The sequence below is a fragment of the Molossus molossus genome, unplaced genomic scaffold, assembly GCF_014108415.1.
Source record: "Molossus molossus isolate mMolMol1 unplaced genomic scaffold, mMolMol1.p scaffold_m16_p_4, whole genome shotgun sequence".
Classification (NCBI taxonomy): domain Eukaryota; kingdom Metazoa; phylum Chordata; class Mammalia; order Chiroptera; family Molossidae; genus Molossus; species Molossus molossus.
Genome location: NW_023425377.1, coordinates 58,135,220 through 58,151,161, shown reverse-complemented (window position 1 = coordinate 58,151,161; position 15,942 = coordinate 58,135,220). Strand labels below are relative to the sequence as shown.

The window sequence follows — 15,942 nt, the reverse complement described above, 5'->3', positions numbered from 1 at the left end:
CAGTTTTTGAAATGAAATTGTGTGGCCCTGACCGGTTTGGCTCAGCGGTTAGAGCATCGGCCTGTGGTCCAGAGAGACCCAGGTTCAGTTCCCGCTAAGGGCACGTACTTCAGTTGCAGTTTGTCCCTGGCCCTGGTTGGTCGTGCGGGTGGCAGCCACTCGATGTGTCCCTTTCATATCGATGTTCTCTCTCTCTCTCTCTCTCTCTCTCTCTCTCTCTCTTTATCTCTCTCCCTCTCTCCCTCCCTTCCTCCCTCCCTCCCACTCTATCTGAACAAAAAATGGAAAAATGTCCTTGGGTGAGGATTAAAAAATAATAATAATAAAATAAAATGAAATTGTGTGTATATAGTTGTATTCATAAAAGTAAGTACACTAATCAAAAGCTGTGCAACATTAACAGCAAATCCAAATGGGAAGATATTCTTCTGAATTACATGTTTCATCGAGTGTCAAAGACCACCAATCTTTTAGTACTTTTCTTGTACATTATTCTGTATCCACATTCTCTGCATCTGACTGGATCCCCGCATTTTATTTCACTTTCTGTGTGACATTCTCCACAGATATATATTATTGGCTGCTGCTCTGGGGGTTGGACATCCTCCTGGGTGTCCATTGTTAGACCTGATCACTGACAAACTCCTCTCTCTGCGATTCCAACTGGACAGCAGCTCCCCTCATTGTTGTTTTAATTTGCATCTCTGATGATTAGTGATGTTGAGCATTTCTTCATATGTCTCTTGGCCATTTGTATGTCCTATTTGGAGAGGTATCTATTTACGTCCTTTGCCCATTTTTTAATTGGGTTCTTTGTCTCTTCCTTTGGTTGAGTTGTATGAGTACTCTGTATATTTTGGAAATTAACCCCTTATCTGAGGTATCATTGGCAATTATGCTCTCCCATACAGTGGGTTGCCTTTCCATTTTGATGGTTGTTTCTTTTGCTGTGCAGAAGCTTTTTAGTTTGATGTAGTCCCATGTGTTCATTTTTTCCTATGTTTCTGTTGCCTTAGGTGATGTATCAGTGAAAAATTGCGTCTGATGTCCGAAATTTTGTTGCCTACATTTTCTTCTAGGATTTTTATGGATTCACAAACCACATTTAAGTCTTTTATCCATTTTGAGTTTATTCTTGTGTATGGTGTAAGTTGATGGTCTAGTTTCATTTTTTTTGCATGTAGCTGTCCAATTTTCCCAACACCATTTATTGAGGAGGCTGTCTTTACTCCACTGTATGCTCTTGCCACCTTTGTCAAATATTAATTGAGCATAATGCCTTGGGATCCATTTCTGGGTTCTCTGTTTTGTTCCACTGGTCTATACTCCTGTTCTTGTGCCAGTGCCAGGCTGTGTTGATCACAGTAGCTTTGTAGTATAACCTGATATCCAGTATTGTGATCCCTCCTACTTTGTCCTTCTTTTTCAAGATTTGTGTGGCTATTCAGCGTCTTTTTTGGTTCCATATGAACTTTTGAAGTATTTATTCTAGTTCTGTGAAATACGTCATTGGTATTTTGATGGGGATTGCATTGAATCTATAGATTGCTTTGGTTAATATGGACATTTTAATGATGTTAATTCTTCTTTTATAATGTGTCAGAGAGATAACCAGAGACACACAGCCAAACTGTAAAGAAGTGCTTTATTCTCGCCGGTGGACTGCGGAGGGCATAGTCTCCCCTCAGATCAGCAGCCAAGATTCTTCTTGCTCATCCAATTTTAAAGACAGAAGCCCCATCCTCCTTTTCCCCACCTCCTTCCGAGGACTGGTACGACAGTGGGCGTGACAGTGATTACAGAAGTAAAAATTAGCATTATTCACCAAGCTCACGAATACCTGCAAATGCCTACAAATACCAATACTGGAAACTATAAATGCCTTCCAACATGTGAGGCAACTATAATCTTAGGCAAAATTTCTTTACTTCTAGGGATAATTAACCTATTATTAGAAAAATATTGAGGAAGGTCCATCGATGATAAAAATGAAGTTAGTCACCTTAGCCATGAGGCCTACATAAGAATGGAATCTAGTTGCTTAAGCCTTGGTGCCTAGGTCATTCCCCACTGGTTTTCCTGACAAGTCAATTCATAGACTCGACTTATTTTTTATATGAGGCCATTTATTAGACATGGCCCAAATGCTAGGAGTAAACATAATTATATAGTGAGAGGGCCGGCAATGGTGGATAATAGAGTTGTAAACCAATTTTCAGATTATCGCCTTTTTCTTTCTTGTTCCTCAATATTTTTTTCTAACTAGTAATAAACTTTATTGATTAATCCCTGAGTTATTTGCATAAAAACAGCTTTTTTTCTCCCAGTGCAACACATAATCCTCCTTCCTTAAGAAATAAGAGGTCTGGACTTTCGGTCAAGATGGCGGTGTAGGTCAACGCGGTATGGCATCCTCCCACAACCACATCAAAGTTACAACTAAACTACAGAACAACCATCATTCAAAACCACCTGAAATCAAGCTGAATGGAAGTCCTACAACTACGGAATTAAAGCAGCAGCCACATCCAAACTGGTAGTAGGGGCGGAGGGGCGGAGGCGCGAGGGCCGGTGGCGAGATGGGCTGGTCCCACACCCACGTATGGCGGATAAAAATCAGGAGGATACCTCGGCAGGGAAGGTCCTTTCTGAGGACTGAGGGATTCCTGTCCCACACCAGGTGCCCCGCTCAGGGTTCCAGTGCCAGGAAGAGAAGTCCCCATAACTTCTGGCTGGAAAAACCAGCAGGAACTGAGGCTCAGGGAAGCTGAAGCGGCTGGAGCCCCAGGCAGCTCCCTAAAGGGCCCGCGCACGGACTTATCGGACTCTCTCCCTATAAGCTTGGAGGGGAGGCAGCTTGAGGGGCACCAGAGACATACAGGGAAGAACTGAGCTGTTTGGCACTGGAGCGAGGGCTGGAGAGGGGGCTTTCTCCTGGACAAACTGCTGTCAGAGGCCTTTGTTCCTTTGGTGAGCCCTTCCCTGGGGCGGCAGACAGCTGCCATATCTGGGACTCCAGCAACCTGGCTCACACTGGTAGTCCCGCCCTGGTGACTCCCTGAGACCCCACCCCACCCCACCCCACCCAACTTTCCGGCCCACCCAAGCTGTTGCCACTTGTTTAACCATAGGATTGGCCTGTCTTGGATTCTGCTTCAGGTTTTCCCTAAATTCTTTCAAACGACCATCATCTGGTCTCAGATAGCCCCATACCTCTCGTTAAGTAATACACAGAAACTAACACAGGGAGGCAGCCAAAATGAGGAGACAGAAACAGGTCCCAAATGAAAGAACAGAACAAAACCCTAAGAAAAGAACTAAGCGAAATGGAGATAAGCAACCTAACAGATGCTGAATTCAAAATACTGCTTATAAGGATGCTCAATGAACTTAGTGAGAACCTCAGTGAACTTAGGGAGGGACTCAAGAGCATAAAAAAGTACCAGTCAGAAATTATGGAAGCACAGTCAGAAATGAAGGCGGCACTAACTGAAATAAAGAATAATTTACACAGATTCAATAGTAGAGCACGTAAATCCAAGAAGCAAACCATCGATTTGGAATATAAGGAAGCAAAAAATGCCCAATCAGAACAGCAAAAAGAAAAAAGAATACCAAAAAATGAGGTTAGTGTAAGGAGCCTCTGGGACAACTTCAAGCGTGCCAACATTCGCATCTTGGGGTACCAGAAGGAGAAGAGAGAGAACAAGAAATCGAAAATCTGTTTGAAACAATAATGGCAGAAAACTTTCCTAACTTGGTGAAGGAAACAGACATACAAGTCCAGGAAGCACAGAGAGTCCCAAACAAGATGAACCCCAAGAGGCACACACCAAGACACATCATCATCAAAATGCAAAAGGTTCAAGGCAAAGAGAGAATCTTAAAAGCAGCAAGAGAAAGGCAGCTAGTTACCTACCAGGGAGTTCCCATAAGGCTGTCAGCTGATTTCTCAAAAGAAACTTTGCAGGCCAGAAGGGAGTGGCAAGAAATATTCAGAGTGATGAAAACCAAGAACCTACAACCAAGATTACTCTATCCTGCAAAGCTGTCATTTAGAATTGATGGCCATGTAAAGACTTTCCCAGACAAGAAAAAGTTAAAGGAGTTCATCACCACCAAATCGTTATTATATGAAATGATAAAGGGTCTTTTTGAAGAAAAAGATAACATATATGAACAAACAAAATGACAATGAATACATATCTATCAACAATGGAATCTACAAACAAAATGAACAGGTAGAACAGAAACATTCTCATAGATACAGAGAACATTTTGTTGGTTGCCAGATGGGAGGGGGTTTGGGGGAGTGGGTGAAAAAGGTGAAGAGATTAAGAAGTACAAATTCATTGCTAGACTGACAAACCTCAAAGGGAAAGGGGTTGGGTGGAGTGGGAAGAAATAAACCAACGAACTTATATGCATAATCAATGGACACAGACAATAGTGTGGGAAAAGGCGGGAGGGGGTTGGGAGTGGGGAGGAGGGATCAATGGGGGAAAAATGTGGAACACCTGTAATACATTTTACATTCAACAATAAAGATTTTAAAAAAAGAAAAAAAAAAAAAAAAGAAAGAAATAAGAGGTCTAATCCTCTCTTATTTTGTAGGACCATTTCTAAGTTCCTAGTTCCATTGGGACCCAGGTCTATAAGGATTCCCCTGAACAGTCATAACCAAAAAAATCGAAGTCCTGATAAATGCAAGAGTGTTATCTTTAAGGGGTCCTGAGTCTCTTCTGCTGATCACATTGTCTTTTCTGCCTTCAGCTGAGAGTGATGTAACCAGGTTGGAATGCTGTCAACTTTTACTGCCATAGGGGTGGTCAGGATGACAGTGTATGGTCCCTTCTAAGCTGGAGTTAGTTCCTGGGTGGTGAACTTCTTTACCCACATGGAGTCCCTGTGCTGGAAGGGGTGAACAGTGTCTGAGGTGGGCTTAGGCAGGGTGTCACGGACATGTTTATGGATGGCCTTCTGAGTGGACTGCAGGGCCTGCAAGATCCTGAGTAAGGAGCAGTTGTGAATTTCAGCTTTCAATTCTTCCCTGAGCTTGGGAAGAATGGGAGGAGGCCTACCATATATAATTTCATACAGAGAGAATCCTCCTTGGTATGGGGTGTACCTCATTTGTAAGAGGGCAAGGAGGAGAAGAGTGGTCCAGTTTTCACCAGTTTCTAAAGTAAATTCGGTTAAGATTTCCTTTAAAGTTCTGTTCATGCGCTCTACCTGCCCTGAGCTTTAGGGCTGGTAGGCACAATAGAGTTTCCAATTAATATTCAGGACCTTGGCTATGTCCTGTGATATTCTTGCTACAAAGGCAGGGCCATTGTCTGACCCTAGAGTCACAGGTAACCCAAATCTTTTTTTGGAGTAGTTTCTTAACTACAGTGGTGGCTGTCTCTGTTTTAGTAGGGTAAGTGTCAGCCCAGAGAAAGTGTCTAAGTAAACCAGGAGGTGTTTATATCCTGATGTTTGGGGCTTAACTTCTGTAAAATCTACTTCCCAGTGTTCTCCTGGGAAGGCTCCCTGAGCCCGGATTCCCAGGGGAGTTTTTGTACCCTGCTTAGCATTAACCTGGACACAGATCGTGCACCTGGACACAGTGCTATTCACTATATTGTCTAACTTGGGTATGAAGTACCTACATCTCAGGAGTTCAGTAAGCTTGGTGTGGCCTAAATGAGTGGTTTGGTGTAGCTGATCAACTAAAGTCCTCCCTAGACCTCTGGGACCAACAACCACCCATCAGATATTATCCACCATCCACTGTTTTCCTTTATTTCTTGTTTCTGCTTGGCCAAGTCATTTTCTGACTAGTGTAAGTAGGAGTCTAACTAATATCTGGAGTGGCCCCACTGGTTTTAAGGCTACTTCTCAAGCTTCTTGGTCAGTAGTGCGGTTTCTATGGAGTTCCCCTTTTGATGTCCTTTACAATGTACTATAGCTACAGCCTTTGGTAACTAAATTGCATCTAATAAGGCAAGAATTTCTTCCTTATTTTAATATCCTTCCTGGCTGAGGTCAGAGGTCCTTGTTCCCAATAAATGGCACTATGCACATGTACTGTAGCAAAGGCATATCTACTGTCTGTATAGGTGGTTATTGATTTATCCTTTCCCCAGCATAGGGCCTGGATCAGGGCTATGAGTTCAGCCCTTTGGGCTGAAGTTTCCCTACTTAATGCCTGAGACCAAATGACATTGTCCAGAGTTACTACTGCTGCCCCAGCATGCCTGATTTCTTCTTGGATATACCTGCTCCCATCTGTGAATGAGACCTCATCTGATGATGGCAGCAGGACATCCTTGAGGTCTGGTCGGGCTGTCTGCATGGTATTGACTACCTCCAGGCAGTCGTGTAGAGGTTTCTCCAGGTCATCATCAGGGAGCAGGTTGGCAGGATTGGTGGCCAGTGTTTTGTGGATCAAACCCAGGTGGGGTTGATCTAGGAGAAGCGCCTGGAGTTGGGTGACTCAGGTGTTTGACATCCAGTGCTCCGGAGCACTCCAGACAAGGGCTCCAAACACATGGGGCGCAGTTAAAGCTAACTCTTGCACTAGAGTTAACTTGTCTGCCTCTTTTACTAGGACTGCAGTAGCTGCCATTGCTCTGAGGCAGGCCGGCCATCCGGTTGCTACAGGATCTAGTCCTTTGGATAAGTAGGCTACAGTCTCTTCCAGGGTCCCAAGTTTTGAGTGAGAACTCCCTTTGCTATGCCTCTAGCCTCGCTTACATACAAATGGAAGGGTTTTGTGACATCTGGTAGGGCAAGAACGGGTGCTGAAATTAAGGCCCTTTTTAAAGTCTCATAGGCCTTCTGTTCTGTCTCAGTCCAAGTCAAAGGTAGTGCCCCTCCTGTACATGTACACAGTGGCTTAGCAATGGCTGCGAATCCTGGGATCCATAGGCAGTAGTATCCTACTGCCCCTAGGAATTTCTGGACCTGTTTCTTGGTTTTTGGGGCTAGGATCTGTAAAATTGCCTCTATGCGGCTAGAGGATAGAGTTTGTTGGCCCTTGCTGATCTTATATCCTAGGCAAGTACCCTCCAGGGAATACAGGTGAGCCTTTTTGGCTGAGACCCAGTACCCTAATGCCCATAAACTGCCCAGGAGGTGCTCAGTACCTCTTGTTCTTGTCTTTTGCCGCTAGGAGAATGTCATCTAGATATTGGAGTAGAGTGCATTCAGGATGCTCTTGTCTGAAGGCCTGTAAGTCAGAACTGAGAGCTTCATCAAATAGAGTAGGAGAGTTCTTAAAACCCCGGGCCAGCCTTGTCCAGGTTAATTGTCCCAAAAATCCCTCTTCAGGGTCTGTCCACTCAAATGCAAAGACAGGCTGGCTAACGGGCTAAAGGGTTGCTAAAGAAGGCATCCTTTAAATCTGGAACTGTATAGAATAGGTGTTCTGGTGGAAGTAGGCTTAATAGAGTATAGCAGTTTAGGACCATCAGGTGTATGGTTTCACCCATTTGTTTACTTCCCACAAATCTTGCACCGGCCTAAAGTCTTTAGTGCCAGGTTTCAACCCTGGAAGTAAGGGTGTATTCCAGGATGAATATCAGGGAACCAGAATCCCAGCCTCCCGGAGCCTACAAATATGAAGGGCAAAGCCCTTCTTTGCTTCGTGACTCATGGGGTATTGTCTTACCCTGATTGGCGTCACCATGGCAAGCAGTTGAACCACAATTGGTGGCTAGTGGCCAGCTAGTCTGGGAGGATTGTTTTCAGCCCAGACAGAGGGAAGAGGTGTTGCAATTCCTTCATGTAAGTCGATGTCTCAGGGTTCATTTCTGGAGGGCCTGGGATTTCTTCCTGTAAAAGTTATTCCTCCGACAAAGGGCAGGTTACAAGTATTTTTGAAGGGAAAATTGGAAGTCAATCCTGATGTTCCGGGTTTACAGTAAAGTGTGCTTTTTCTCCAATAAATGATATTGTAGCCTGTAACTTTCGGAGGAGATCACGCCCCAACAGTGGATATGGACATCCAAGAATAACTAAGAAAGAGTGTGTAATGGTGCCCTTTCCAAGATTTACAGTTCCCTTAGTGGTCCAAGGATAGAGGGCAGTCTCACCTGTCACTCCTTGAACTGAGGTCTTCTTAGTTGTTAGTGGCTCCTGAGGCTCAGTTAGGACTGAATGTGTAGCCCCTGTACCTATTAAGAAATTAGCTGGTTTGCCCCCTACCTGTGCAATGATCCTGGGCTCTCGGTGGCTGAGCTGAAAGGAACCCTGGACCCGTCATTCTTCTAAGTTAAGGACGGCTGGAATATTTCTATTTGGCACTCTCGCTTCCAAAGTCCTTCCTTTTTGCAGTAGGCACATTAGTTCTTCCCTAGTTGGGTCCTAGGCTTGCTGTCCTGACCCTTCTTCATGTTTCCCTTCCTAAGGTGATCTTTCCCCGTGGGCCTTGTTTCCCTTAAGGCTGATACTACCACCTTTGCTATTCTTTTCTCTTGTTTTTCCCCAGGGGTGTCCCCATTATTATATACCTTTTGAGCAATCCCAACCAATTGGGAGTGATTCATTCCTTCAAAACCCTCTAGCTTTTGGAGACTTTTTCTAATATCTTGGGCTGACTGGGTAACAAAGACCACATTTATTGCTCGCTGGTTTTCTGAAGCATCCGGGTCTATTGGGGTGTACAGTCGGTATGCTTCACAAAGACGCTCCAGAAAGGCAGCAGGAGATTCCTGTAAACCCTGCATCACTTCTGACACCTTGGAAAGATTAGTAGGCTTTCTAGCAGCTGCCTTTAATCCCTTTAATAAGTACTAGTGAAAAGTGTCCAGTGAATTTTTCCTCCAGGGGTATTGGGGTCCCAATCAGGCCTGAGGGTAGGAAAAAACACCCTCAACTTTATCCTTATTCTCCCCTAAGGATTTCCCACTGGGGCTCAAAACCGCCTTTCTGGCTTCTAGTTTAATTCTCTCCCTCTCTTCTGAGGTGAAGAGGCTGCCAAGAGCTGCTGGCAGTCGTCCCAATTTGGCCTGTGAGTATGAAAAATGGATTCCATCAGTCCAATAAGCACCTGTGGTTTTTCAGAAAAAGGGGGGTTTTGGGCCTTCCAGTTATAAAGATCACTGGTGCAGAAGGGAACATAGACCAGAAAAGGGTGACCCCCTGCATGTTCTCCTTTCGGAGGTGCCTCCCTTAGGGGTAGTATTGCATCCCCTCCCCCTTCCTCTGGGGGATTTCTAGAATTCAATCCATTCCTGGTATGGGGCGGTGAAGGGAATGGACCTGAATCCCCTGAAAGTGACTTTGCTCTTGGATTGTAGGTAGGTGGGAATTCAGGTTCCTCAGAGGAAGGGGTAAGTATAGGATATTTGGCCTTTGGAGCAGTGGGGGTTTGAGGTCTTTGTTTTACAACCAGTATTCTAGCGCCAGTCTGGAGTGCACAGATCTTTAGCCATAGGGGTGGATATCTCACTAAATCAAGCCATTGAGCAATATAGGGAAATTGATCTGGATGTCCAGGATTCCCTGTGACCTGATTCCAAACTGCCTGCACTAACTCAGGGTCAAAAGAGCCTGTATTATTAGGCCATCCTACCCTGAAAGTGGGCCATTCTAATTCGCAGAGAATGTGCAATTTACCTTTTGAGAATTTAATCCCATACCCATATTCTTCAAAAGCTTCCCTTAAATGCCATAGAGATATCTGAAGGGGGTTTCTTGAGAACTTTTCCTTTTTACCCATCCTCTCCAGGGACAGATAAATTGAGCCTCGAGCCGGATTCAGATAAAACAGAAAAAAGGAGAAAACTGAAAGTTCCCAAGGGCTAAAGAATTGTAGGTTCTCTTGTAGTAGAAAGTCTGTGAGCCAGGATAAAATATTTTCAACCTCTAATAGGAATGGCCGGAACCAAAGTATACCCTCAAGGAGACAACGGACAAACAGGCTAAAGTGACAGAACAAGCACGTGGGCCACATATAAGGAATGGAGACAAGGGAAACACACAAACAGAAACTTTCGCTTTGTCCACCTGGCCGCTCCCCTCGCAGGGATTTCAGATGCCTCTTGGCATGTGGCAGGTTGGAATAAGCCCCCAACTCGGATTAGGTTCGCTGGTGGAACACCAGAGTGCTCCATGAACCTGATACTGCCTTTTAGCTGTATAAGGCCATCACGGAACCACAGGGTAGGACTCACACAGGCTCCATAACAAATGTCATGGAGCATGGTCACTCACACACAATTACATTCACACAGTCACACTCACATACCATTTGAATTTCCTTCCAGAAATTCCCTATCCTGAATGGCACCTATGCTGCTTGGGAGGTGATCAGTCTCCCCAGTGGCGGGTCTGAATGAACAGAATTTGCCAGATTTGAGCCAGAATTTGCCAGATTTGAGCCAGAATTTGCCAGATTTGAACCCCACCTAATGTCTTAGGAGGATTCCCAGGAGAGGAGAGGCTGAGCTGCATCCAGCCCTCTCACTCTCATCCAGATAAACCAGTCACCCAGAACTCACCTCCAGAGGCTTTTACCAGGTCTCCTTTAAACTTTTTGGGGACATCTTGGCATCTCCTGGCCACTCGTCAGAAACCCAAGTAGGATCTTTGGGGCCCTGGAACTCAGGGGGTGCCTCCCCTCAGATCTATAGGGGTCTGGCGGCTGGATTGAGAGAGGCTGCCTGTCCTAGGCATCTAGCCCTTGGTGTAGCAAAGCACCAGTGATCTCGCTGGGGCCTCCAATGTTATAATGTGTCAGTGAGATAGCCAGAGACACACAGCCCAATTGTAAAGAAGCGCTTTATTCTCGCCAGCAGACATAGTGTTGCCTCAGATCAGCACCCACAATTCTTGCTCATCCGATTTTAAAAACAGAAGCCTCATTCTTCTCCCCCTCCCTTCCCTGGACCGGTACAATAGTGGTCCTGACAGCGATTACAGAAATCAAAATTAGCATTATTCACCAGGCTCACTAATACCTGCAAATGCCTGCAGGTACTCGGTACTTGAAGACTTCAAATGCCTGCGAAGACCAATACTAGAAACTGCAAATGCCTGTGAATACTGATACTGGAAACTGCAAATGCCTGTGAATGCTGACACGGGAATCTGCAAATGCCTCCCAATATGTGGGGCAACTATAATCTTAGGCAAAATTCCTTTACTTCTAGGGGTAATTAACCTATTATTAGAAAAATATTGAGGAAGGTTCTGATGATAAAAAGAGAGTTATTTAGTCGCCTTAGCCAAGAGGCCCACATAAGAATGGAATCTAGTTTCCATACCCTTGGGGCCCAGGTCACTTCCAATCCATGAACAAGGTATGTGCTTCCACTTTTTTATATCTTCCTCTATTTCTTTTTTCAATGTCCTGTAGTTTTCTGCAAATAGGTCCTTTATGTCTTTGGTTAAGTTTATTCCTAGGTATCTTAATTTTTTTTGCCGTGATGGTGAATGAGATTGTTTTTTTAGTTTCTATTCTGTGACTTCGTCATTGGTGTATAAGAATGCCATTGATTTCTTGACGTTAATTTGTATCCTGCTATTTTGCCAAATTAATTTATTAAATCTAGTAGATTTTTGATGGAGTCTTTAGGGTTTTCTTTGTATAATATCATGTCATCTGCGAATAATGACAGTTTTACTTCCTCTTTTACAATTTGGATTCCTTTTATTTTATTTTTTTCATGTCTGATTGCTATGGCTAAGACTTCCAGTACTGTGTTAAATGAGAATGGCAAAAGTGGGCATCCCTGTCTTGTTCCTGCTTTTAAGGAAAATGCTTTTAGTTTTTGCACACTGAGTATGATGTTGGCTGTAAGTCTTTCATATATGTCGAGATATGATTCCTCTATTCCCAGATTGCTGAGCGTTTTTATCAAATATGGGTGCTGGATTTTGTCGAATGCTTTTTCAGCACCTATTGATATGATTATAGGATTTTTATCTTTCATTTTGTTTATGTGCTGTATTACATTTATTGATTTGTGAATATTGTACCAGCCTTGCATCCCTGGGATAAATCCCACTCGGTCATGGTGAATAATTTTTTTCATGTATTGCTGGATTTGATTTGCTAGTATTTTGTTCAGGATTTTGGCATCTATGTTCATCAGGGATATTGGCCTGTAGTTTTCTTTCTTTATAGTGTCTTCATCTGGTTTTGGAATTAGAATTATGCTGGCCTCATAAAACGAGTTTGGAAGTCTTTTTCCTTTTTGAATTTTTTGAAATAGTTTGAGGAGAATGGGTGTTAGTTCTTCTTTGAATGTTTGGTAAAACAACCCCATGAAGCCATCCGGGCCTGGGCTTTTGTTTGCTGGGAGAGACTTGATTACCCCTTCAGTTTCCTTAGTTGTTACTGGTTTGTTCAAGCTTTCTGTCTCTTCCTGGTCCAGTTTACGGAGACTGTGTGTTTCTAGAAATTTATTCATTTCACTTAGATTGTTGAAATTGTTGCCATATATTTGTTTATAGTATTTGTTAATGATCCTTTGTATTTCTGTGGTGTCAGTTGTTACTTCTCCTCTTTCATTTCTGATTTTGTGTATTTGGCTCTTTCTCTTTGTTTCTTGGTGAGTTTAGCTAAGGGTCCATCAATCTTGTTTATCTTTTCAAAAAACCAGCTCTTTGTTTTATTGATCCTTCAATTTTTTTTTTTTTGTCTCTATGTCATTTATTTTGGCTCTGATCTTTACTATTTTCTTCCTTCTACTTGCTCTGGGGTTTTCTTTTTGTTTGATTTTTAATTCTTTAAGTTGTGAGGTTATACAGTCTATTAAAATTTTTTCTTGTTTCTTGAGGTAGGCCTGTAGTGCTATGAACTTCCCTCTCAGAACTGCTTTTGCTGCATTCCATAGGTTTTATGTTGTTGTGTGTTCATTTTCATTGGTTTCCAGGAAGTTTTTAATTTCTTACTTGATCTCCTCGGTAACCCATTCATTGTTTAATAACATGCTATTTAGCCTTCATGTGTTCAAATGTCTTTGCATATTCTTGTTGCAATTAATTTCTAGTTGCATGCCAGTGTGATCTGAGAAGATGCTTGATATGACTTCAATCTTCTTGAACTTGTAGAGACTTAGTTTGTACCCTACCATGTGGTCTGTCTTTGAGAATGTCCCATGTGCACTTGAAAAGAATGTGAATTCTGTAGTTTTGGGGTATAATTCTCTGTAGATATCTATTAAATCCATTTGATCTAGCGCTTCAGAGTCTCTGTTTTCTTGCTAATTTTTTGTCTAGAGGATCTATCCAGTGATGTCACCGAGGTGTTGAAGTCCCCTGCTATGATTGTATTGCTGTTGATTTCTCCTTTGAAATCCTCCAGAAGATTTTTAATATATTTTGGTGCTCCTATATTTGGTACATATATGTTTACCAAGGTTATATGTTCCTGTTGGATAGATTCTTTCAATGTTATGTAGTGGCCTTCTTTGTCTCTAGTTATGGCCTTCATTTTGAAATCTATTTTATCAGAGATGAGTATTGCTACCCCAGCTTTTTTTTCCTTTCTGTTTGCTTGGAAGATTTTTTCCATCCTTTCACTTTCAGCCTATATGAGTCTTTTGTTGTGAAGTGGGTCTCTTGTAAACAACTTATATATGAGTCATGCTTTTTTATCCAATCAGCTACTCTGTGTCTTTTTATCAGAGCATTCAGTCCATTTACATTTAAGGTGATTATTGATATGTACTTATTTATTGCCATTTTTGTTTAGTGTGCTTATATTTATCTTCCTGTTTTTTCTACTAATTACAGCAGTTCTTTTAACATTTCTTTTTTATTTTATTTATTTATTTATTTATTTTTTTCCTTACCCGAGGACGTTTTTCCATTTTTTGTACAGATAGAGTGGGAGGGAGAGATAGGAAGAGAGAGAGAGAGAGGGAAACATCGACGCGAAAGGGACACATCGAGTGGCTGCTACCCGCACGACCAACCAGGGCCGGGGACAAACTGCAACCAAGGTACATGCCCTTAGTGGGAACCGAACCCGGGTCTCTCCGGACTGCAGGTGGACGCTCTAACCGCTGAGCCAAACCGGCTAGGGCCCTTTTAACATTTCTTGGAGTGCTGGTTTGGTGCTAATGTATTTCTTTAGCTTTTTTTTTTTTTTTTTTGTCTGGGAAGCTCTTTATTTGACCTTCTATGTTGAATGATAGCCTTGCTGGATAGAGTAGTCTTGGATTCAGGTCTTTGTTTTTCATGACCTTGATTACTTCATGCCATTCTCTTCTGGCCTGTAGTGTTTCTTTTGAGAAGTTAGCTGATAGCCTTATGGGAGTTCCTTTGTAGGTAACCTGTTGTTTATCTCTTGCTGCCTTTAGGATTCTCTCTGTCTTTAATTTTTGGCATTTTAATTACTATGTGCTTTTGTAATAGGCTGTGGCTATTTTAACGCTCTGTCCCGGCTCTCTGCACTATGGAGCAAGCTTGGGAGTTTAACCCCAAGGGTGCTGCTCACAGCTAAGACTGCTGCTCTCTGTGGATTCCCAGCCCTTTCTCGGGCCTCCGCAATCCTAACAGGATTGATTCAGTGCCCCTGGTTTTATGGTTCTCACAAGCTGCTTTTCTGTTGCTTTTTCCCAACGATTTGTCTTTATTTTAGTTGTAATTCCAGTTTGGTCCTGGGAGATGGTCTGTGTAGCTTCCATTCACTCTGCAGCCATTTTGGAATACGCTAGAGGGGTCTTTATAAGGGTTTGTCAGTGGGGTTTATGAGCATCAAGACAGAGGAGGTGTGAGCTTTGAAAGATGGGGGCAATCTGCCCAGTGGTCTTGTGGGTACCCGAGGCCGAGGGAATGAAGTGATTGAGGTATGGGGCAAGGGCTTGCTGGAGCCCAGGACTGGAGTATTGGATGGAGCACCAGAAAGATCCTGGGCCAGCCCAGAACCCTGCAGAGTCCACCAGCTGTGAACTGGTGTGAGGTGGATGCAAGGCAGGTGTGAGGGAGGCTGCAGCTCTCTGTGTGACCTTGCCAAAGTAGCCTCAAAGTCCCCTTCTGTAGTTGGACAGGATCTCACTGTGGTGAAATTTATAATATATGTAAAACTATAGTGCTTCTCCCAGCATAAGGTGCTTAATAACCTTAGTCCTTTTCCCTCTGGAAAAAAGAAGTTAACTTGTGAGGCTTCCCTGGACACTGTACAAAAACAGCTAAGAGCCAAATAGAGTTCATTAGAATATGTGTCCAAGGGTCAAAAAGAACATGCACATGCCCTAGCTGGCCATCTGTTTCTGGTATGCATATTCCCTTAGAGATTAGGTCTGCATTTCTATTTATGGTCTTTACTTGTCTATTTTTCATTTGGGGATTTTTACCTATCACAGCAGAGGGAATGCACTGGCATTGATGGATGGACATACACAGAGACACATTTGATGGCTTTATCTCATCATAGGTATATAGAACCATCCAAATTATCCTCAGCCAGAATTCCTTGATTTGCAAGTCCATGTTGGGATATTAGCTTTAATGGTGGCAACATAACAGGGTCTGAGAGGCTGAATCTCAGAACCACAGCAGAGCTTTAGGCAAAAGTTCAGGTACCAGCCAGGCCCCATGTCAGCAATACAGTGCAGAGCAGAGTGAGGTGCCTGAGGTCAAAAAGCTGTGGGTTGGACTCTGTGGGATTTGGATCTCACTGAGTCACTGAAGTGTTTTGAATGCCTTGGTATGTCACTTCCATGACTCATTTTCTCCACCTGGAAATTGGAAGTAAGGATACTGACTGTTTAGCTTCCCATAGAGTAGGTGCAGTCCTAAATAGCTCCTCCCATGTTAAGGCAGTTGGTGGGTGGAACTGTCATTTTTGTGGGATGGAGTGGGAGTATCCTCCTAGTGAGGTCAGTGCCCTGGCATGGCTGAAGCTACACAGAGAAACCTGGCAGGGAGGGTGGCAACCCCCAAAGGGAGGGGAGTAGGAAGCCTGGAAAGGTGTGGTGGATTTGGCAGAGAGAGACGTTATGA

The 15,942-nt window shown here is 43.4% G+C and overlaps 1 protein-coding gene across 1 annotated transcript; it reads right to left on the bottom strand.

Moving 5' to 3' along the window:
* Nucleotides 1–442: 442 nt before the first annotated feature.
* On the bottom strand, nt 443–619 carry LOC118616375 (DNA-directed RNA polymerases I, II, and III subunit RPABC4-like). The gene has a single exon (XM_036241956.1). It carries the CDS (start codon nt 617–619, stop codon nt 443–445), a length of 177 nt encoding a protein of 58 aa, XP_036097849.1.
* Between the last annotated feature and the right edge of the window lie 15,323 nt (nt 620–15,942).